The following is a 24,770-nucleotide window of genomic DNA, read 5'->3' as shown; positions in this document are numbered from 1 at the left end:
CAAATGAAAAGTTCAAGATTTCTCCTAGAAGTGTTTTCTCTCTTACATTTATAGCAGCAAGTCAAGTGGGGGTCCATGGACACAATTCACAGAACAGGAAATGAGAAAAAGAAAATCTCAGACCAAGGAAGCATCATGGATTACAATGTTGGAACTTTTCCACAGGAGAACAGATAAGCATCAAACTTTCCACATCAAGAGATATCATGTGGTGCTTTACAGAAGAAACTCATGGCCTATTAACAGTTCACCACTTTGATAATCAATGCTATACATGGAATTGCAGTACCACTTGTGCTCTTTAAAAATTCATGTAGGATGATAAAGAGGACAGCATCAATAAAAGAAACAAAGTAAACCCAAAAGTCAAAAAATGGTAGGAATGCAACCAAAAATACAAGACACTAGAAGTGTGGACTTAGGAACTGTAAGTGGGTAATGATGTAAGCAAATCTACAAATAAAGGTCTTAAAAAGATCTTGGCATATTTTCCTTTCTGCCATGCAACTGCAATATCTAATATCTTATACCTAAAAGCATAGATTTACAGCTAAATCTAGTCATCAGTCTCAATTATTGAATAAGTAAACAAAGCATTTTTTGTTGTGGACAATATTTGTAGGAGTACATTGGATCCATCCTCTCAACACTTTTAGTACATGTTAGAAACTAATGGAATCTGCAATTCTTTTCCCATCAACCCACTCTTGTACTTTTTTCTTCTAAGCCAGTCCACATTGCTTTGTTGCTTTAGGGGAAAAGAACCAAGTAGGCATGATCAAGCATTTCACTGTCCTCAAAAGTGAATCAAATAGGGATACCCTAGGGTGTATGTAGAATAGTGGGTTGGTTAAAATTGATGAGGCTTCATCTCATACCATTTCACATATCAGTCCATAAACATCAGCTCTACCAATCCCTTTTCCGATCCACCTATGCCTTTCTTTCTCTTTCTCCCACCACAATACATTGATAATTCCAGAAGGAAATGGTAATGTTGTGTGAGATGGGAGGGAGAGAGAGAGAGAGAGGGCATATAAACTCAATTGGGGCTGCTGGATTTAAACATATCACCACAGTAAGTTAACAGAGGACAAGAGCTCTCATGGGATTCCTTTCTTTTCTGGTTGGCCCCTTTTTGGGTACATTCATGGCAGAGTTTGCCATGTGTGAAAAGAAGACAGTTAAGGTCAAATTTTAGCTCATCCGGGATCCGTCGGTTGAGATGAAGATATGCCTTTTTCCTGTCTGCCACTGCGGGAACCCAACCAATGGCCTTCCCAATCTGGATTACCTGCATAGGGTTTTCATATTAACTAATTTTCTCATGTGGTATCAATTTGAAATATATAATACTCACATGTGTGTCCACAGGAAAATCATCTCGCTGAAGATGGAACATTAAAACACATGCAACCTATCAACCATTTCATAATTTGATATAAGTAACTGGGACAGCAAATACATGTTGCAGATAAATTAGATAGATGAGACACAAGGTTGAGCATTTTCATATCAGAAAGATGAATAATCAAAACTCTATAAGAAAGAATTGAATTGGAAACTGCCATCGAGAATAATCCCTTTTCCATCATGAAGAGAGAAACAAGGGATAAGCTAAACATGTCGAGAATTTGTGATGGCTTTAGAGTACAGAAAAGGAACAAAAGAAAAACCAAAGGGTTTGGATACATAGGTGGTCTCTGACTATCCAACTAGTTCTTGTCCAGCCAAGCTGCCATCTGGCAAGGCTTGGCCAGTAGTTTCATGATTCTGGACAACCTTTGCAACTACCATGGTCTACTTAACAAATGGGTATTTGGCTTAAAACACATCTCAATCAACATAATGTGTATCAAAGTACACCACATTATAGTGCTCAGGCTCACAAATTTCCCCATGACATTATGCTAAGCTAGCCCCCATTTTTGTTTCACTAAAATTACTCTATTACTTCTATTGTCCTCAGTCTCATCCAGGTGCAAAACTTCTAATATGTGAAATCTGATACTAAAACTCTACAGTACTTGCATTTGAAGGAGTCATCATAAGCCACAACAAGCATTTAGGAACATCATTTTGGTGATTTAATTTGCTTGCCAAGAAGTAAAGATGGAATACAAAAATCGACCAAGACAACAAGACCACAACCAAAATGAAAATGAGAGACTGAAAATCAACCACATGAGTAAAATTATAGCAGGGATAGACGATAACAACTACGTTCTTTTATATAAAATGTTGGCCAATCAAGAAATGATATTTTCTTTAAATAAGTGTAGCTGAAGTGAAAATGTTGAGATGGATGACCATGAGAGAAGAAACTGAATTAAACTTGAATGCATTTGCAAATAGAATCTATCCAAGATGATGAAAACTTGCATCAAAGTTCAGGTCAAGTGAAATGAAGATCATACCTGCAGTAATAAGTAGTGATAGAAAAGACATGAGGGCTGTGGCATAGAACCTAGATATAGTTGAATGGTTGAAAAAGAAAAGAGAATTCATGTAGCTAACCATGAGTACTTGAGAACTAACACAGACACAAAGTTTAACCCCCAACTCTTTTAAGGTGTGCAGCATTTAGAAGACCTCTAAGCCAACCCTTTTCAATCCCCACATATGCACAAGCAACAATCACAAAAGCAACACAATGCTTACAGGGAACAAAACCCCAAGTTATACTAACTCTCCCAAGTGATTACAAGAAACAGGCATGGCCTTCTCTGAGTAAGACTTACACAACTTTCTTTAGAAAGTTCATGCAGAGAGGGCCTGATAAAGTACACTAGTTATACCCACATTTTAGGAATCAACCCACTAACACTACCCCTGCTTTGGCTAGTTTTCCAACCCATGACCTATGTCATTACCACCTGTCATAGTAATTTCATTTCATGCTCCTCTTGCTCATGCCACTTATCATAACAGTTGCATTACATGCCCCTGCTCATGCTACTGGTAGCCATGCTCAACAGCCCGCTGTCTTAATCATGTCATGCCACCTTTCTTAGCAGTATTGCACCATTGCATGCCATCTGTTCCATTATTACAAGGAATTGCTTGGCTTGTGTCATCTTGTGTCATGTATATTGCAAGCATCAGTAGCCTGTCACGTGTCCTATATCTGATGCCTTACAACCCCATGGTAGGTGTCATCCTATTGATGCACCATCAACACCTTGCTTAGGCTTCGCCCAATGCCAAGGTGTCACATCTTTGTGCCTTCAACAAGTGTCATGCTCTTGTTGTGCCAATAACCTTGGCCTAGTCTTTCACCAATGCCAAGTGTTGCACCATGTTGAGCACACATATGCCATTCAACCCAATGAATGTATAGGTGACCCAATGTGTGCCAAGCCCTATCTTAGCCCTCTCTTAGCCCACATTCTTATTGCAACATATCTTAGCCCACATTCTTATTGCAACATGACCCGTACATGCCAAGCATCCCTCTTAGCCTACAACCCACATATGTTGCATTGTTGGTCTATGTATGCTAGTATTGCTTTTTTCCTTCTATCAGAGGCCTACCTGAACCATGCCATGTGTCACAGCTGCACACCATGGTACTACACCTATAATTGCACCACACTCATGACATGGCACCCATGCATGTTTGCAGGTAAGGCTCACCATCACACCTTATCTAAGAATCCCTGTCATGCCTTTGGAGTAGCATAGTCGTTGTCACTCACATTGTATTACCACCTTGGGAGAGTCATTCCCCCCTTTTAACCTGTAATCCACATATGTTGCATTGTTGGCCCATTTATGCTAGTATTGCCTTTTCCTTCTATCAGAAGCCTATCTGAACCATGCCATGTGTCACAGCTGCAAGCCATGGTATTACACCTATGGTTGCACCATACTCATGACATTGCACCCAAGCGTGTTTGCTAGTAAGGCTCACCATCACACCTTGCCTAAGAATCCATGTCTTGTCTTCGGAGTACATAGTCATTGTCACTCATGTTTAGTACCACCTTTGGGAGAGTCATTCTCCCCCTTTCCATTTTGATAGGAGGAAACATCATAGTTGTTTCCACAAACATGATGAATTTTCTTTAATTATAAAAAATCTCAAAAAATATTTCACTGCTTGGAAACTCCCTAATGCATCCTCTTTAAAGAAAAATTTTCAACCCAACTATGAGTATTTAGCTAGGTTGGCAATTCCGGAAAAAATTCCTAAGTATCCCCCAACTTAGTTTTCCAATTCTTTTTCAAACTACTTGACCCTTAAAGATTAAGACTTTGCTAAGAGGTCGAGGTTTGTAGCCAAGTGTGTGTTGAATGAAGTGAATCAACCCTATTTTTCATCTTTAAAAAGAGTTCAAAAAGTTATGAGAAATATTTTTTGCTAAAAGGCTTTTGCTCCCCTGTTTTTGGATCGATCCAACTAACCTATTTTTAAGATCAAATTTCAGCCATTAAATTAAGGGTTTCTTTTGCTTTTTAAATACAAACTTTTCCCATTTCTAGTGAGCAGAGACTACAGCAGTCGTGAGAGAGAGCTTCTCATTCCTTACCATTTTGAGGGTGTTTACATACTAAGAAAATCTCATCCAATTTTTCCAAGAAAATTTTTTAAATGGATTTTCTGAAAATGAACATGGGTTGATTTCTAAAACATTCATCTCTCATTCTCTTGGTTTTGTGCAAAAACCCATTTTCTTCTTGTGTGGATTCAAGAAGAGACCGAGATCGAGCTTCGTGTGGACTCCAAGTGTGCTCCAGAAAAAAAGGGTGAGAAGTTAAAACCGAAAGGTACTAGTCAAGTTGTCCGAAAAGGATTGGTTGGCTTGAGTTAGGTAAAACCTTGTATGCAATTTTTATTCTTCATAGTGGATGTTTTCAATCGATTGTAAGCCCGTGGTTTTTTATCTCTTCGGAGGTTTTCCACGTTAAAATCCGATGTCAATTGTCTATTTCTCTCACTCTACTCTTTGATTTATTTTAAGTTTTTGATATCATTGGTTTCTTGGGCATATATGTTGAATGGAAGATATATGAACTGAAATAAGTGTGATTATCCATGGAATATCTTCAATAATTTTTCTATTCATTTTGGTTAATGATATCTTGTAGTAAATTGAAATGAGTTAAGGAGATAATTCTTCTTTTGAATTAATTTTGAGGAATATTGAAGCATTTGCATGTGAATTGTATTATAAATTGTTGGGAGAGTGTTGGTGCATACATACTTGCTTGTGGATTTTATGCTTTGCTAAAAAGTTGTTAGAAAAGAAGTTTATTTCCATTGAGAAATTCTAAGGTTAGGTAATCTTTGTTAGAAAATTTTTTTTATAGTTCAACAACACCTATTCACCCCCCCTCTAAGTGTAATCCATTATTGAGATTCACCTTTCACCAACGAAATCCCAAACTCAAATTTTTGTCACCCACATGGTGCCTTATGTGGGTATGCGCATGTGCTACCCTTCAGTCACCACCAGTCTAACGTTCAACATCCATAACACTCCCTTCTCACATAGTGACATGCTATCAAATGTCCTAAGAACCTCACCTTGTCTAAGTCATGGTGTGTCTTCCTATATGTCATAGGCACTCATGTGTGCAAGGTGTCATCACATGAATCCTTTGTACAGCATCATCATAGTCAAGGTGCTAACAAACCACCCCCACAAGGTGGAGTTAGTGCCCTTGTTGACTTAGCTTGCAAATAAGTTTATGCTAACTCTTCAAATTGCCACAAGATTGTATCTCTTTATAAGCTAGTTTCACTTTTTGGAGTCTTTTTCCAATAAACTAAATAATCAGTCTTTCTATTCTTCTTGCTTGCCCTCATATTTCAGTGATCCGATATCTTGGAAAGCACTCACTCAAATTTCTCTAAGATAGTTGGAGGTGTACTATTTTGTTGCATCCTGATGTGATCTTGAATCTCATGAAAGGGCTTCAATAAACTCACATAAAAAGAATAACTAATTTTCAATCTACCAAGGGATTTCAATTTGTATGCCAATGAATCATAATATTTGGAGATCAAACCCTTCTATACCTTCTTCTTGTTGATCTTCTTCCAAATTTGGGTTATAGCTTCAACAACTTCTTCCAAATCATAAGGCTAAAAGGGGTTTTAAAGCAATATGTCCAAATGAGGTGAGACATAAGCCTCGAGGCAGAACGAGGCATAAGCCTCAACTTAAGCAAATAATTAATAAAAAAAATTATTTTAAAAAATCAGAGAAATACTCATAAAGTCACAAAAAAAAAATGAATAATAAAAAGGCATAAGTTTCATACTTATAAAATTAATTATTTATCATTGTTAATAAGTTCTAATTTAGTTTCATTTTCTCTATTCTAAAATTTAGTTTTCTGTCATGGTTTTATCAAATAAGTTTCAATGTTACTATCATTGTCACTAGTAAGATCCTCAAAGGAACATAATCATATGCAATTGTTGTCTTATCCTCCCCATCAATGTTAATATCTATCCAATTCTTGTTCTTCATCCACCAAGTTAGTGGTATTTTTTCTTCTCTATCAATAATAAGATAATGATAATATATGAATTCAATCATTAGGACAGTCAATAATTTCCCTACTCTTTCTTCTCAATCTCTCTTTTTCTCTTCCATGTAAAAGGTTAATCGAAAGTCAACTAAGCCCTTATTTTATAAAAAGTTTAACCAAGCCAGGACTCAATACAAAACTCATGAAATCTAGATCCAAAACCCACAAAAGCATAAATGATAAAACTCATTAAAACTCTTTGAATATTGAGGCTTAAACCTCTTATAAAATATATGCCAAAAGCCCACAAAGGCAAAAAACCCTTTGGATTTTTGAGGATTAGGCCTCAATAGCCTTAAGGCTATAGCCTCAAAGCTTTAACCCTAAATTAGATGAGATTTAAGCCTTAATTATCCTAATTAAGGGCATAACCTCAATGCTAATTCGCGAAGCCTCACCTGAGGCTAGCTTTAAGGCTTAAGCCTCTATAACCTTTTAAAACGTTAATTTTATCTCATTTGATAATTGTCTCCTACATTTCTACTTCTTGTTTCCACACTTAACTCAATTAAGATACCTAAAATTGTTCAAGAGGTACTTAGGGACAATGTTTTCAAAACCGGACAAATCATTGAACCGAAAAAGTTACCAACTTATGATTCAATAGTTGAACCAATGGTTGAGCTTTGGCTCAAATGAGCATTCTAAAGAAACTTCAGTTAAGTTATGCTATAGAAAAGGAAGGGTAGATTCTTGAATTTTTTCCCTCCTACTAAGAAATCAATTCATTCAAAATACTTTAACCGATAACATCACAAATATATAATTTATATATTTTTATTAAAGATATTTAACTTATAATTATTCTTATGAAATAAGATTTTATTATTTAAAGTTGTTTAGATTTTTTTTTTTTTTTATCAATAAGTATAATTGTATTGCAAAGAGGCGCTAAAATAGCGACCCACAGAATTACAGTATAAGGGATCTTACCCCCCTACAAAAGGGCTCATACAACAAGGAAAAAAACAAAAAAAATTTCTCTCTTAACGCATACACACCCACTCTATAAAATCTATTAAGGTTAAAGGACCATCTTTTATTCACAAATTGGTTTTCGACCATAGTAAATACACAAAAGAAACTTTCGGCTTTTGGATGGACAGCCCGCAATCCTCGAAAGCAATTGAATTTCTAACCTTCCATATGACCCAAAACAAACATAACGGTCCCAATTGCCACACCACCTTCCTCTTCTTACCCACAAAAGATCCCCTCCATCCTAAAAGGGTTTCCTTCACTGAAAGAGGAAAAACCCAAGAAACTCCAAAAAAAGAAAGGAGCAACATCCACACTTCCCTTGTTTTTTCACAATGAATGAGGAGGTAGTCAATTGACTCCTCACACGTATGGCATAAAAAACATCTATTTGCCAGAACCCAACCTCTCTTTTGCAAACGATCCAAGGTTAAAACTCTCTCCCATGAAGCCTCCCACGCAAAGAAGCTTAATTTGGGCTGCACACAAGAGTTCCAAATAATCTTTGAAGGGAAAGAAGCAAGAGACACCGGCTGCATAGTCCTATACAGAGATTTTACCGAGAAAACCCCATCCTTTGATTCCATTCACTTCACCCTATCCTCCTCATCCACCCTAACCTTCTTCCCCTCCAAGCAACAAAACAACCTTTCCACTTCTTCCAACTCCCAATCATTGAAAGGTCTATTGAAACAAGGATTCCAACTTCCCACCTTTCCCCCTTAGCTGTCCAAACTTCATTTACCCAAGCCTCTTTGTAAGAAGCTAAAACATATAATGAAGGAAAAGCCCGCACAAAGGGATGGTTGTACACCATTTGTCTTTCCAAAACCTCACCTTCTTACCATCACCCACCACAAAGCCAAAAGAAGGGGTTACTAGATGTCCCATTTTACTTATTGTCTTCCACAAACCAACTCCATAGGCCTCCCTAGTCTCACAAGATCTCCACACTCCTCTTTCCTCCCTGTATTTCCCTCTAATCACTTGGTTCCAAAGGGTCTTTCTTTCATTTGCAAAGCACCAAACCCATTTGCCAAGGAGAGCCCTATTGAAAGCCCCAAGACTCTTAACCCCCAACCCTCCTCTTCTTTTGTCTAAACACACAATTGGCCACCTTACTAAGTGCGGTTTTTTCTCAAGAGCCCCACCACCCCACAAGAAGTCCCTTTGAATCTACTCCAATCTAATTCTAACCACCCTAGGCAGCTGGAAAATAGACATAAAATATATCGGCAAATTGGACAAGGTACTTCGCACTAAGGTAATCCTTCCCCCTTTTGAAATGTATTGACGTTTCCACATAGCCAATTTCTTTCTGAATCTTTCTTCTATTCCATCCCACGCTGCAACACATTTAAACGGAGCACCCAACGGCATTCCTAGGTAAGTGGAAGGCAATTTTCTCACCTATAACCGAACTCATCAGCTAGCTCTTCCACATTCTCAACTCTACCAACCGGAATCAGCTCATTTTTCTCCAGATTTGTTCTTAACCCTGAAATTGCCTCAAACCACATTAACAGTCAGCACAAGTACAACAACTGATCCTCCTTTGCTTCACAAAAAATTAACGTATCATCAGCAAACAACAAATGAGAGACCTAGACCCTTTCGCCTCTTCTTCCCCGAACCAAACAAGACGACAAAAAACCCCCAGCAACTGTTCTCTTTAGCAAACAACTAAGAGCCTCCATCACAACTACAAATAAGTAAGGCGACAGGGGGTCTCCTTGCCTTAACCACCTTGAGCTTTGGAAAAAACTAGTAGGGCTTCCATTCACCATAAATGAAAACTAACAATGGATAAACACCACTTTATCCACCTGCACCATCTTTCCCCAAACCCAATCTTCTCCATCACTGCTAAAAGAAACGACCAATCCACATGATCATAGGCTTTCTCAATGTATAATTTGCAAATAATTGCCCCTCTATTGCTTTTCACAATGGAGTCAATTGCTTCATTAGCAACCAACACTGCATCCATGATCTACCGCCCCTCCACAAAAGCATTTTGGGACGTTGATATCACCTTAGCTAAAACACCCTTCATTCTATTAGCCAACACCTTAGCTAATCACTTATACAACCCTCCCACCAAGCTAATTGGCCTAAAATCCTTCAAATCCTCTGCCCCCCCTTTCTTAGGAATCAACACTAGAAATGTTACATTCAAACTTCTTACAAAGCTCCCAGTCTCATGGAACTACCTGAAAAAGTTCATTACCTCCTTTTTAACAAATTCCCATGAAAACTGCCAAAAAGCCATTGAAAAACTGTCAGGGCCTGGCGCTTTCTCGCCACAAAAATCTGACAGTGCCCCAAAAACCTCCTCCTCCTCGAATGGCTTCTCCAGTCCTTCCACATCCCCCTCTTCCAACCTCTCCAAATTCAAGACATCTATACTAGGCTTCCACCCACCAGGATCAACCATCAGCCCTTGAAACACTCTGTACACCTCCTCTTTGATCTCCTTTTCCTCAGTGTACCATATCTCATTCACTTTAACTCTATTCATCCGATTCCTTCTTCTATGAGCATTAGTCATCTGATGAAAAAACCTTGTGTTTCTATCCCCCTCTTTCAGCCATATTTCCCAGGACTTCTGCCTCCATGACATTTATTCTAAAAGGACCCACTTTTTATACATCTCTCTTGCCTCCTTTCTAGCTTCTTCTTCTTCCAAGGACAAAACGCAGACACTCTCTTTCTTATCCCAAAAATCCGTTAAATTCCAAGCATTCTGCTTCTTAATAGTAATCTGACCAAACACCTCTCTATTCCAATTTCTCATAATCGGTTTTAAAGCCTTTAATTTCTCACTCAAAATGAAACTGGTTAACCCACTAACCTGAATCCCCTCCCACCAGTTTCTCAAAACCTCTTTGAAGCCTTTCTCCTTCAGCCACATATTCTCAAATCTGAAAGGTGTGGGTCCTCTCCTCATTCCCCCCCCCCCCCCCCAATCAAGAATAATCGGAGAGTGATCAAATACTGGCCTAGCCAAAACAACTTGAATAATCCCCTGAAAATGAACTTCCCAATCTTCAGAGATAAGGAACCGATCAATTCTCGACTTTAAAAGATTATTATAACCTCCACTCCACGTGAACATCTCTCCTCCCCCCCCCTCCCCCTGAAGAGACAAATCCCTTAACTCTAGCTCCTCAATCACTTTTGAGAATCTCCTCATTGTCGGGGATAGATGACCTCCTCGACTATGCTCAGAAGGGAGTCTTATCATGTTGAAATCTCCTGCAGCACACCACGGCTCATTCCACAATCCTCTAATAGCCCCCAACTCACTCAAAAAATCTTCTCTCTCCACCTTCACAGAGGGCCCATACACTCCTGAAAACATCCAACAAAAACCATCCTCACAATTCTTAAAGCGGCAGGATACTGAATATTTACCCACCTCCATTTCCACCATCTACAGCACCCTATTATCCCAGAACACCACAACCCCCGTTGCCACGCCCCTTGAATTCAAAGCCCCCCATTCCAAACATCTTCCTACCCCTAGACTCCTCACAATTCCACTAGTCATTTCCTGAATTTTTGTTTCCTGGAGACACACTAAGTCCGCCTTCTGGGTTTTAATCACATCTTTAATCAATTTTCTCTTATCTTTGTCATTTACCCCCCTTACATTTCACGACAGAATTCGAAACCTCATCTAACACACTCTTGATAACCCCGGTCCCCTCCTGACCCACTGTAATTTACCGATCATTCAAGTTTCTTTAGCTCGCGATCAAATCTCAAGGGTCTCTGTCCTTTCCTCTTTTTTCCACTTATCCTCTCGCATCGATCTCTTATTTCCCTCATCTTATGAAGAAGTTTCAGAATCTCACTTTCATAGCCCTCTGTAGGCATTCCCAAACAATGACAAAACTTTGCCAAACAACTGTACCTCCACGACTCCACATCTTCTCCCTCTTTCTCACCCCTTTCCACCCTTCCTTCTTTAAACGGGAAAGACCCGCTCGCACTCTTCTCTCCTAGTCTCTCTTCTGCAGGACACACACTCAGAGGGTTTACATTCAACTCCCCTTTGATTTCCTTCAGAAAGGCCTCAAGACCACAACTCTTTTCCATCTCAATCAAAGCCCCCCCCCCCCCCCCCCCCCCCCCAAAACGCAAACAGTCGAAGGCTTAAAGAGGGAATACCTGGAAACTTCCTCCAAAAGGCACGCATCCGCTATGGAACAACTTTCTAGCGTCCCTCTCACCGCTGTAGACCCCATCCCTCCGACCAATTTCTCTTCAGCGAACCACCCCTCAACTTGCAAATGACGAATCGAAGCCCTAGCCTTTATAACGGGCTCGTCCAAGGGTGTCTTAAGAGGAAGCGGAGCCCAATTTGTTGTAAGGCTAGGCTACCCCTCTCTCCCTGCCGACTTGGGCTTGTTGTCCAAACGGCCTAACCCATCCCTTTGAAAGGATGATGGGCCATCACTTGAAACCCGCTCCACCGAATCGTCCAAAAAGGTTTTAAGTGGCATCAAAGCCCAGCTCGCTACAAGACTGGGTTGCCCTTCTATCCCTGTCGACTTGGGCCTATTGTCCACACGGCCCAGCCCATCCCTTTGAGAGAAAGATGGGTCAACACTTGAAGCCCGCTCCCCATCCCTATTGTCCACGTAGCCCAAATCGTCCCTTTGAAAACTTGAAAGACCATCACAAGCGGCCCGCTCCTCACCTCTGCTAGACTACCCCCTCTCCCAACACACCCTGGGCCCTTTCATCTCCTTTTGTTTTACAACCCAATCCATTCTATAACTAGAATATATTGCAGGGCCTTCACGTTCCAGGCCTAAACTCCTTTTGGGTTGGACCACTTCACAACCAGGCTTGCAGCTGTCATGCCTAGCCAACCTATCCTATCCACTTAAGCCCACCCCTCCAGCCTCCTTACCATAGCCTGCAAATCCATCTATTGAAGTTTCCATCCTGTCACCATCACTCTGTTCTTTGCCCCTCATTCTTCTGACTGCACCTGCTCCATCAGTTTCAGCTGCACGCCAACTTTCCTTTCCCCTCCTACCACTACTCCCCGTGCATGAGCCCTCATCCCATTCTTCCCTAACCCTTTCCCTCTCATTCCATTTCAAGTTCTTCATCGGCACCACTGCAGAAATCCGAGGCAGCACCTCCCACCACAACTGAACTGCATAACAGAAAGACTTCACCACTAAATTCAAAGTTCCTGGAAAAAAGTTCCCCCCGTTCTTTACCAAAATCCTGGCCCATTGAAGTTGAGAATGATTCTTTGTTTCTTCATCCACCTCCACAAAACCTCCATAGCAGTCACCAATTCTTTTAAATAACTCTCCACTCCAACAGTGAAGCGGGAGCCCCACTACCCTCACCCAGACTTCTTTTGCTTGGCTTCCTCCCTGCATGCACCCGGCCTCCTCACTCCATCTTTCTAAATGCAGCATTTTATCCTCAAAACGGCGCGTCCCCCTATTTAACACTCTCTCTGCCTCCTCTTCATCTTCAAACTCCAGCAGAAAGAAAGGTTCTCCCAACTTCATCACTTTCACACTTTTTTTAAGATTCCAACTACATTCCTCCCATTTTCTAAACGAAGTTAACTCCGTCTCCAACACTGCCCCGTCTCCCCACCTTCCAACTAGGCATCGCCCCAACCCTTCCTCCCTACTCCTCACTCCTCTCCCTCCAACCTGAAGCCACAACTCTTCTCCTATCCTTCCAGCCGGTTTTTTAGCAACATCCAGAAAACTCTTTTTCTTACCCTTCACCTTATTTCCAAGGCATTTTTCCTCGTCGCCATCTAAGGTCGCCCCCTTCTTCTTTGATTTGATTCGGATTGCTTCTTCACTCTTGGCTTTCTTTTGAGTAACTATCCCAAATGCCCTTAGTTTCTCAACGAGAATGACCCATCCTCCTATCATGCCCTTTCCTTCAGGAAAGACTAAACAGAATCTTTTAGCATCTACATCAACAACAGAGCATAAGACATATCTACCCGCCCCGTTTACACGTCTCTCCAATCGGAACTTTCTTCCCTCTTCCTCCCAAACTTTAACCAATCTTCCTTTCTTCTCCTCCCTATCACATTCTTTAAAACCTTCCAGTAGTTTTCTCAAACTTAATACCCCAAACCTGATTCAAGAGGAAAAACATCTACTCCTTTCCATAATGATACCTTTTAGTTTCCCTTTGACTTCCTCTATCGACACTTCAAACATCTTCAACTCAATCGCTACCCAAGACTTTCCCATCACTCTCTTCTCAAGGTGTTAGAAAGGAGGCATGTCTAATGAGAGAATATGGATTTACTTTTAAAGTTGTTTAGATTTTAGTAGCTATATATTTATTACTTCCAAAATTTTTAGTTGTTTTATTTATATTTTTGATTTTATTATCTTATCAAATTAGATAAATCATAAATCTTTATATTTATTTTTAAGTTATGGGATTATATTATATATATTTTAAATGCTTTTATATACAAAGACTTGAGACATCACACTTCACAATGTTGCACCCTTAGTCTTTTCCCACAAAAGACCTAGGTTAAATCCTCATCCTTCCATACCTTTTAAATGGCCTTTAGCCCTTTAAAAAAAAGGCCCCTTTGAATTGCACATCAAAAAATGAGTGACCCAAAGGTCCCAAACTACTCTATAAAAAGCCATTTAGGAGTGCATCAGTCAACTAAATTCAAAGAGTTGTGAAAGGGCATCACTTTGGGCCTACTAATTCGTTGGGCTTTAAGAAAAAAGTTAAAAAGTTAGTTGGACATTGGACTTGTGAACAAAGGCATTCAAAAGTGGGCTTTTGAAAAAAAAAAAACAAAAAGGTTGAGTTGAATCAACCAAGTCAGCTCACCGATTTTGCAGTTGGACTATCAAGCTAACTGTTTTGATGCCGGTTCAACTCTATTCCAGCCCAATTAGGTGGATTGAATCGGATCGAGGTCCAATCGATGGTTTGACTAGTCGAACCAACCAATCTAGTCCAGTTTTTAAAACATTGCTTAAGGATAAAAATTGGAGGGAGGCTATGGTGGAAGAGATGAGTGCATTGAAGAAAAATAATACTTGGGAAATTGTTGATCCTCCTACTAGGGAAAAACAAGTCTAGCATGATAGCAAATGAGATAGTAGAGATGTATAAAATGAGATTAGCAACTACAAGATACACATAGACTTATGGGATAGACTATCAAGAAACTCTCGTGTGCAGCCCAAATTGAGCTTTTTTGCGTGGGAGGCTTCTTGGGGGAGAGTTCTAACCTTGGATCGCTTGCAAAAAAGAGGTTGGGTTATGGCAAATAGATGTTTTCTTTGCCATAAGAGTGAGGAGACAATTGACCACCTTCTTATCCATTGTGAAAAAACAAGGGAAGTATGGATGGTGTTCCTTTCCTTTTTTGGTGTTTCGTGGGTTTTTCCCCATTCGGTCAAGGAAACATTTTTAGGATGGAGGGGCTCTTTTGTGGGAAAGAAAAGGAAGGTGGCGTGGCAATTGGGACCGTTATGCTTGTTTTGGGTTATTTGGAAGGCTAGAAATTCAATTGCATTTGAGGATTGTGGGTTGTCCATTCAAAGGCTGAAAGTATCTTTTGTGTATTTATTGTAGTCGGAAACCAAATTGTGGATAAAAGATGGTCCTTTGACCTTAATAGAATTTATAGAGTGGGTGTGTATGCGTTAAGGGAGAGGTTTTTTTGTTTTGCCTTGTCCTTTGATGTTTGGGCCCTTTTGTAAGGGGGTAAGTCCCTTTATACTGTAATTCGGTGGGTCGCTTCTTTAGCGCCTCTTTACAATACAATCATATACTTATTGATCAAAAAAAAAAAAAATCAAGAAACTTTTGTCATGATAGCAAAAATAAACATCATTCGTATTTGGTCCCTTGGCTACTAACCTAAATGGCTCTTATAGCAAGTTAATGTGAAGAATGTTTTTCTACACGAAGACTTAGAGGAGGAAGTCAACATGGAAATACCGCCTAGTTTGGAAAATTGAAGAAGTAACTTGCAAAGGAATTTGAGATTAAAGACCTTAAAGGGATTAAATACTTTATCAAGATCAAAGTTGCATATTCTAAAGAGACAAGTTGCACATTTTAAAGAGAGAATAGTAATCTCACAACAAAAGTGTGTAGTAAATCTCCTTTAGGGATGAGGAGAGTTTGTGGGAGGTTTTAGGTTCAAGTCCCTATATGATTTAATTTTCTTATCAAATAAAAAGGGAAAAAAAATCTTGTTTAAGAAACTAGAATACTAGGAAGTAGATCAATAAAGACTCCAATTAAGCTAAGTCACAAGCTTGATGAAGGAAAACATCATGCACTAGTAGTTTAGGAAAGGTCTAAAGGCCTTGTGAGGAAATTTATTTCCTTTTCTCATACTCAACCCCAATATAGCTTTTTACTTCAGTGTGGTAAGTCAATTCATTCATAGCCCCAAGGACATCCATATGGAAGCAGTTTTCAAAATACTTTTTCTTTTATGGGTAGAGAATATTAATCGATTCGATATTTGAATTTCAAACTAGTTAATAATTTGAACCATCATATCTCATTCGCTAAATTCATTACTTAGATAATTTAAGTCAACAATAGGCAAAGCTATTTTGTTTCGGAAGATAGGCAAAATGATTCTTGAAACCTATACAAAAGTTGGATGGACAAGATCAATGATGGATCGACGATCAACTTTCAGATACCATACTTTTTTTTGGAGGAAATTTTGTTACCTAGAGAAGTAAGAAACAATTAGTGGTGGCAATATCAAATGATGTTTAGAGCAATGGCATATGGGGTATGGAAACTTCTCCAAATAAAAATTATATTTACAAATCTTACGATCAAGTGGGAAGCATTAATGAGACTCTACTCTCATAATAAGTTTGCAATAAACATAGTTCACAATCCAACTCAATATGATCGGATCAAGCATATGGAAGTAGATTGTCATTTCATTGATGAAAAGTTGGATAGGCAACTAATGTGCACTCCCTCCACATGCACAAAAAATCAATTAGCTGAAATTTTGGCCAAAGGACTTGCAACTCATTCATTTTAAGCTATACAAGCAAGTTGGGATTAAAGAACATTTACTCACCAGCCTAAGGAGTATTGAAAATCCTGATAATTTGTATAGGCTACATTTGACTGTGCAAGCGATACATAGTCAATACAGCTTGTATAAGTTGTAAATTAAGGCTGTAAATTAGGGGTTCCTACCTTGTTTATATAGTTGACTAGCGGTTTCCATATTCAGTTTTTTTCTAGGCAGTCAGATTATTCCTTTTCTTGTTTTCCCTATAAATTTTATATATTCACTGCAAACTCCTTTATCAATACAACGAAATACAATTCCATAATTGTTTACACATAGAATCGATGTCTTTGTGCATAAAAGAAGTCTACCTCCAACCAATACTATCTGGTAGTGCCTTCCTGAACTTGCTGCAATAGCTTAACATATGTTGCATCTAAAGGTGTTTCCTACTTGATTCTAGCAATGAAGTTAATTACAACATGAGATAAGGCCTCCAACTTAGAGCATCAGCTACTTTATTTTGCCTTCTCGGTCTATGCTCCTAGACAAAGTTGAAATTAACAAGAAACTCCTACCACCTTGCTTGCTTAGCAGTCGACTTCTTTTGAGTCTTGAAGTAAGTGTTAGTCACACCATTGGTCACCACCACAAACTTGGTACCCAACAAATAGTGCTTCCAATGCTCTAGGAAATGTATCATTGTGGTTATCTCTTTCTCATGAGTTGAATACCACTGCCCAGTCTCATCCAATTTCTTAGTCTAGAAGGTAATAGGATGCCCTACCTACACTAGAACTTCACCTAGTGCTTTTTCTAAAGCACCTGCATGGAATTCAAATAGCAATTCCAAGTTTGGCAATCTCAAGATAGACTCTGAAGAGATAGCTGAAGAGATAGCATCCTTCAACTCATCAAAAGTCTTTCAGTATTCATCTTCTTAACACTTCTTCTATTCTTTCTTCAAAAGTTCTGTAAGTGCCACAACAATTTTGAAGTACCCTTGGACATAGTGGCAACAGTAATTAGCTAACCCAAGAAGGAGAGCAATTCAATCACTTTGGTAAGTTCTTGCCAATATCTTATTTCCTTCACCTTTCCTCCATCCATCTAAATCTAACCATGTGAGACTAGGTGGCCTAGAAACTTGATCTGAGTTTTGGCAAACTTGCACTTTTCCTTTTTAATATACAACTAATGTTGCCTTAGTCTCTGCAACACTTTACTAATATAATACCACAGGAGGATGGTTATCTATAATCTAATAGGTAGGCTAGTGTTTCAATCCTTTAGAATTTTAGAAAAGGAACGAGGAAAAAAATTGTGGCACAGGAATAAATAAAATAAAAGATAGGAACGGAGGAGATAAAGAAGAAAGGAAACCTTAAAGTCTCACTAAGACCATTGAGGAATTTCACCTAGAAAAAGAGTAATGAAGTCTTACCATTGAAATTTGCAATTATGTAAAAAAACTTAATATTATTAATCATCAATTATTCATTTATCTTGTTTTACATCAATTAGTTCTATTTATAAGCTTTAGAAAACTCCAAAAATTGGATAAAACTATCAAAAAGTGAACCTAGCCTATGTAGTAACTTATTAGAACTTCTTCACATTTCCTAAAATTATTAAATCTTCTAAAAAATTTAAAAGATATCAGAAATTTTCCTTTTAGAATTAGAAACTTACTTTGTAGAAACTTCTTGTAATAAAGTTAATAATAAAGAAGAATTTTAGATTCTAAAAACTTGCATAGAAATTTAAAATAATAATATTAATAATTTAGAAAATAGAAAGTTTAGAAACTGTTTTTAAAGAATAAAACTCAAATACCAACTACAAACTAATGACAAAAAAACTTAACCAAATAATTACCTAAACACTCTTCATAAAGTAATTTAGGATTTCTTTATTTCTTCCCATTCCTTTTTTATGTAAATCTTACAGATTCATCCTCATCATTTGTGCATATGGACTACATGATCTTCCAATGTAACCATACAGCACTATATCATCAGAGATGAAAGACTACAAAAGCATCCAAGTAGTCAAACAACACAGCATTCATCAAATTACAAAAATTGTTAGGGCATTAGTACACCCAAATGGCATCACGAGAAATTCATAACTCTCATATTGAGTCACACAAGTTCCTTATCCCCTTTTACTATCCGGACTTATCAGCTCAGATTGCAAGTCTAACTTTGAAAAATAAGAAGTCTTAAACAGTTAATAAAATAAATCCACAGCCACAAGAATAAGATATTTGTTTTTTATTGTTACCTTATTTAAGACACGATAATCTGAACGCATTTTTTTTTTTTTGATAGGAAACCACGCATGAATATATTGATAGAAAAAGAAGTACAATAATCTGAACACATCCTTAGCAGACCATTTGGCTTCTTTTATAACAGCACTAGTGCCCCATATCGTGCTGTTAAAGGTTTGACCAAGCCTGCATCTAGCAACTCAGTCAACTTATTCCTGAGTTCAACCAACTTAGAGGGAGGCATTTGACAAGGAACTTGTGAACAAGGTTTGAAACCCAACGCTAGTTCAATGTGATAGTCAATAGGCCTTCTAAGATGAAGTTTCTTAGGAAGCTCTTGTGGCATCTGTCAGCAACATCCTGCAACACCTCTAACACAACATCACATACCTCCACAACCTGAACTGGTTTGATTTCCAACAACGCAGCCACATAAGCGCATGACCCTTTCCTCACTTTTCTCTCTACTTACATGGGAAAGAGCAATCCTACCTTTGATAACTTGCCCACATTTTGGACCTTGTTGAGCCCTCGCATAAAACATGGTTGGGATTCATCTATCACTAACAATCCATTAAAGTGTGGTAACAGAGCCAACTTGACCTTCATAAAAAATCTTATTGCCAAGTGTCAAAACAAATCATTCAAAGGTATATCCTAAGTAAGCTAATTGTATGTTTCCAACCACCTAACTAAAGTGGTACATCTTCAGCCATGCCATTGATCTCTTGCTCTGTCTAGTGACAACTTTTAACTTGCTATCATCCTTGCTTAGCTTATGACCTAACCTTGTTGCCTCTCTACCAGTGACAAAATTGTGAGCTGCTCCATTATCCACCATGGCAACTACCCTTTGGCCATTCACTACAAGTTCAACATGCATCAACCCCTTATGAGCAATTGGTTTAACCTAAATAGTATTCATGAATTGTAGATGATTCACCCAACCTAACACCTATGACTCAATCTTCCCCCTTTTTTTTTGCAAAAACCATAAGAGCATTCAACTTTTCCTTCTCAAGGCAGTCCTTAGCTCTATGTGGACCATTACAAATAAAGCATCTTGAAACTTTTGTCATTTGCACCTTTGTGGACTTCACCAATTTAGTTTGAGACTTGTTTGCCTTCTTTCCTTGTTTTCCCTCATTTTTCTTAGAGGATTTGAACTTCTTCTTTGGTTTTTGTCTCCACTCTTCTTTTCCCTTTTAACCCAAGGGAGGAGTGCTTAGTTTGTAGTCAACAAGGCAATCTCTTGTTCCCATGGCTAAAAGGCATCCCTTACTCCTTGGCATCTCAACTCTATCTAAGCCCACCCCGACAAGCTTGACTTGAAATTAAACAACATATCCACTTTTGACACGTTTTTAATGTCAAGAATCAAAGGACCAAACTCCTTGAAATAGTCTCTGACAGATCTAGCATGTATCAGCTTCTTCAAAAATTCTCTTACCATCCACGCAATATTTTTGGGAAGGCATTGATCCTTTAAATCTTTATTTTGGGTTTCCCGCGTGTGATATGAGGCTTGTTAGACTCAGTATCATCACTAGTTCTAGTGCACCAACACCACTTTGCATCACCCGACAAGTACATAGTTGTAATGGTAACTTGCTCATTCTGAGTATGAGCAACAATAAAGTATTGCTTCATATCCCACAAGAAATTCTTCAAGTTTTTTGCATTATACACCCTGCTGAAGGGCTTGGGTTCTAGGATTAGCATTTTTTTTCAGGTTGTTTCTACAACTCCCGATGTGTCTTAGACCCACAGCCATTTTCAGCAACATAATATCCCCCTCAAGCAATTGTATTTTGGCTTGGAACTCCTTCAATATAGCTTTGACATCAATAATAAACCTAGTAATATTTTCCTTAACGAATCTATCATGTCCCTCCAACAAGCTCCTTTGAACCTCAAATTCATTAGCAACTTCTTCCACTCTAGCACAAAGACCATTGTCAAGATCATGAGGGACCTCACCTATCAAAAAAAAAAAAAGGGACCACAAGGGACCTCACTAATATGCACCCTCAATTCGAGAAACTCACTCTCTCAGCACCTCCACTAGCCATATTTTCTCTACAACGAGGCTCTAATATCAACTATCCCAGCATAAAGCTTACCCCCAAATATTTTGCATTGTGCAAGGCTTAGGAGACCTCTACACAAGCCTTTTTTCATGCCCCACGAAATGCACAAGCAACAAGCAACACAATACTTACAAGGAAAAACACACAACAACAACATTTGTTTAAAAAAAAAAAAAACCCTCCCAACTTTAATAACTCGCCCAAATAATTATAAGAAACAATCGAGGTCTTCTCTAAACAAGACTTCCACAACTTCCTTGGGAAGTTCATATAGAGAAGGCCTAGTGATGCACCATATATATACACTAGTTACACCCACGGCTTAGGAATCCACCTAGTAAAACTACCCACATTCTAGGTAGTTTTCCAACCCATGTCCTCTGCTATTGCCACCCATCACAGCATTGCATTTCATGCAACCTGTCACAATAGCTGCACTGCATAGCCCTGCTCATGCCACTTGTAGCTATGCTCAACAACCCACTTTCTTGATCATGCCACCTTTCTTGGCATTGTTGCACCATAGCATGTCACTTGCCTCATCATTACATAAAATTAATTGGTTTGTGGCATGTGTCTTGCAAGCATTAATGGCATACGATATATCACAAGTTTGATGCCTAGCAACCTCCATGATATGTGTCATCCTCTTTATGCAGTAGGTGCCACATCTTTGTGCCTCCAGGTGTCACGCTTTTGTTGTGTCCATGACCTTGGCTTGGTATTTAACCAATGCCAAGAGTTACACCATGTTAAGCCCACATGTGTCATTCAACTAATCAATTGTATAAGCAGCCACATGTGTCATTCAACTCACAGCCTACGGCTGTTTACATTGTTGACCCAGGTGCGCTAACATTGTTGATTCCTTTCATCTAAGGCATGCTTGATCCATGCCATGTGCCAGAGCTGCAACCCATGACACTGCACCTATGGTACCAAATTCATGGCCTTACAACCATGCTTATGTGCTAGCAAGGCTCACCATGACACCTTGCCCTTGCCCAAGGCTCCATGTCGTGCCTTCGAAGCAACATAGTCATTACCACCATTCTATCACCACCTTTGGAGAGAGTCAACCCCTATAAATTGCTTTTTTCAGCCTTTTTCATTCTAGTAGGAGAAGACACCATGGGTACTTCCACAGGCATTAGGGATTTATTTTTTTTAATTATAGAAAATTGCGAAAAATATTCCACCATTTGAAAACTCTTTAGTGCATCCCCTTTGGAGGAAAAATCTCAACCCAACAAAATCCCACACTCGAATTTTTGCCAAGTCAAGGCACCCACATGGTGCCTTGTATGGGCACACACGCATGTTGCCACCCCTAAGTCCATGCCTAACACCTATAGTACTCCCTACCAGGCATTAACATGAGACCAAGTCTCTTAATGACCTCTGCTTTTCACCTTATCTAAGTTATGGAATGTGAACAGCTAAAGAAGCTGCTGAATACAAAAAACTAGAGAAAAAAAAAGGGGGGAGGCAAATGCTAAATCAACTCCACAACGTAGCCCATATCAATTCAAAAATGAACTAGTTTAAGCACATTTGTCTTACATATTGATTCAAAACCAATCAAAAGCACTTTCTGGTGGTAATTATCAATACTATATTCAACCAAATAGATGATCATCCAGATCACAGACAGACTGCCCAAAATCTGGGCAGTAACCAAGGTGTGCCCTGTCCAATCAATAAAATACTAAGCTTGACTCTTCTGCCAATGTGAGCTTTCTTTAGTGTCTTAATTGCTTGAGGAGTGAGGACCCTAGTAAGGAATTAAAGGAGAATCCCACCTTAATGTTTGTACTAAAATAGTATTAGATTAAATAAACAAGGTAATGATTCAGTAATCACTCTCAATATGCCCAGTTCTTGGCAAACTGTCAAAAATAGGGATGATTAAGAAATTTGTTTTACTAAGTTACAGGTGATTTTGAAGTTTGAAAACCTAAGCAGTAGACAGGAGCAGCCTTCAGGTGCACAAAATTCTTTATCTTCTCAATTCTAGAGTTCTATAATAACTCTCACCAAAACTATTGTTTCACGCCATGAGAATATACAATTCTAAATGAAAACATCACCTAATATAGAAGATCCCCACAATAACTTCTTCCCTATTACAAAGAATGTCCTACTCCCTCATTTGAAGTCAAAACCCTACCCCACCGCCATTATTCCATCAATTTACAACAATAAAAAAATGAAAGTCATATAAATGTCATTTCTTATGTTAGATAGTGGTCTCTGTATCCGAGATTAGATATTAGTCAGGCTGGGGCATAAAACCCTGACTTTTTTGTATAAATTTTCTGAATTCCACATCCAAAAAAGGTTTCCAGAAGGACAAAGGGAATACTTTGCATTTGAACAAAATTTTCAGCAATGAAGATACAACCCTTGAAAATTTACGAAGGGCTGATTCAAATTTCATTGGATGTGTCCTATTTAACCAATGGACCATCAGAGAACAACACCATCAAGGGTCGTAGTAGCATGGAAAGGAAAGCATTGAAACTCCAACCACTGAAAGTGCATTCATGGGTGTCTATCAAAATAACAATCTCTAATGGGCCATAAACCCTCAATGCTCTCAGATGCCATAAAATGTTTCAACAGATAATTCTCAATAAGCAAGCAAATTCATAAACAAGTTAACAAGCAAGAACAATCAAAACAGAATTACCGTTTTGGGGCCAATACCCTTGAAATGAGAAAGCTCTGTCTTGATTTCATCAACTGTTAAATCTCGCAAGTACTCAAGGCATAATTTGCCTTTTCTCTCCAGCAAACAGCTCAGCATTTTCTTGATACAAGAAGCCTTAGTCACAGCCAAACCGCCACATCTTATGGCATTCTCTATGCTTTTGGAGTCAGCAGCAAGAACCTGAAACAGATACAGAGGAGAATCATCCAAACAAATGCAAAGCCAAACAAGAGTATTGGGATAAAACCACTGAAAGAACATAAAAATATTCTAATTCATGAATGCCTAGGAGAACAAAACAAACTTAAATCAAATGCAGATCCAGAAAAACCGAGAAACATGCAAACCATTCAAAACAATGCAGCTCAATGAAAAAGGAAAACACTGAAAAACCCCAGAAACGTGCTCTAATTCATCATCACCCATGAAACCAAGAAAAAAGCAAATGACTCGAACAATCAAAACCAAGAAAACGGTAGGTCCAGAAACGCGAAAATCATTCAAAGCACTGCATGAAACCAGAAACACATACATCTTGCCAGGTGGGAAAAGCAGACTTGAGAGAAGCGAAAGCCCTTTGAGAATTAACATCTGTTGTATTCTGTGAGAGTATGATGCTGACCAAGCCATCCAAAACGCTTTCCTTCTGAGAGGACCCATTCACGTCATCGCCGTCAGACGGGTCCAACTTAACCGGAGTTCCGCCACCGCCGTCGAGCCCTGGAGAAGAGGTGTGGGGAAGAGGGGGCAGCCTGAGCTTGCGGTACTTCTCGAATCGTTGGGGAAAACCATGGAGGGCCAAGAGGTCGTCCCGCACGGCCCGACATTCTACAGGGGTGGGTCGCGGGTGAGATGGGTAGGGGTCGACGACGACGTCGTTTCGGGCTGATTTGGTTGCAGATTCCTTTGAGCATGATGACGACTCCTCTTGCTTTCGCTTGCGGCTCCTCTGCATTATTTTTATTCTTCTACTTTCCTGCCGAGACGGTTGAGAGGGTTTGCGCCCTTTTGGGAATCAAATTAAATGCTTAAATTTGATATAATTATTTAAATATCGAAATAATTCCAATCTGTCGTATGATAGTGGTATTCCTTTGGTTGTCTCATATTTCAAATGGATCTTTC

At 38.9% G+C, this 24,770-nt stretch overlaps 1 protein-coding gene across 3 annotated transcripts; it reads right to left on the bottom strand.

The window, feature by feature from the left end:
* Positions 1 to 543: 543 nt before the first annotated feature.
* LOC100257083 (putative DNA glycosylase At3g47830) lies at positions 544 to 24,715 on the bottom strand. 3 transcript variants are annotated; one of them, XM_002283597.4, is made up of 4 exons: positions 24,178 to 24,715; positions 23,625 to 23,825; positions 1,361 to 1,417; positions 544 to 1,294 (listed from the first exon to the last, which is right to left on the bottom strand). In XM_002283597.4, exons 1-4 carry the CDS (start codon positions 24,598 to 24,600, stop codon positions 1,043 to 1,045), a joined length of 933 nt encoding a protein of 310 aa, XP_002283633.1. In that variant the 5' UTR covers positions 24,601 to 24,715; the 3' UTR covers positions 544 to 1,042. The 3 variants fall into 3 exon arrangements, 2 of the variants coding, with proteins under 2 accessions (XP_002283633.1, XP_010663213.1); XM_010664911.3 differs by lacking the exon at positions 1,361 to 1,417; XR_788013.3 differs by lacking the exons at positions 544 to 1,294; positions 23,625 to 23,825; positions 24,178 to 24,715 and adding an exon at positions 11,698 to 18,224.
* Between the last annotated feature and the right edge of the window lie 55 nt (positions 24,716 to 24,770).

This window comes from Vitis vinifera, chromosome 17 (genome assembly GCF_030704535.1).
Source record: "Vitis vinifera cultivar Pinot Noir 40024 chromosome 17, ASM3070453v1".
Taxonomy (NCBI): Eukaryota; Viridiplantae; Streptophyta; class Magnoliopsida; order Vitales; family Vitaceae; genus Vitis; species Vitis vinifera.
This window is presented reverse-complemented; position numbering and strand designations above follow the sequence as displayed.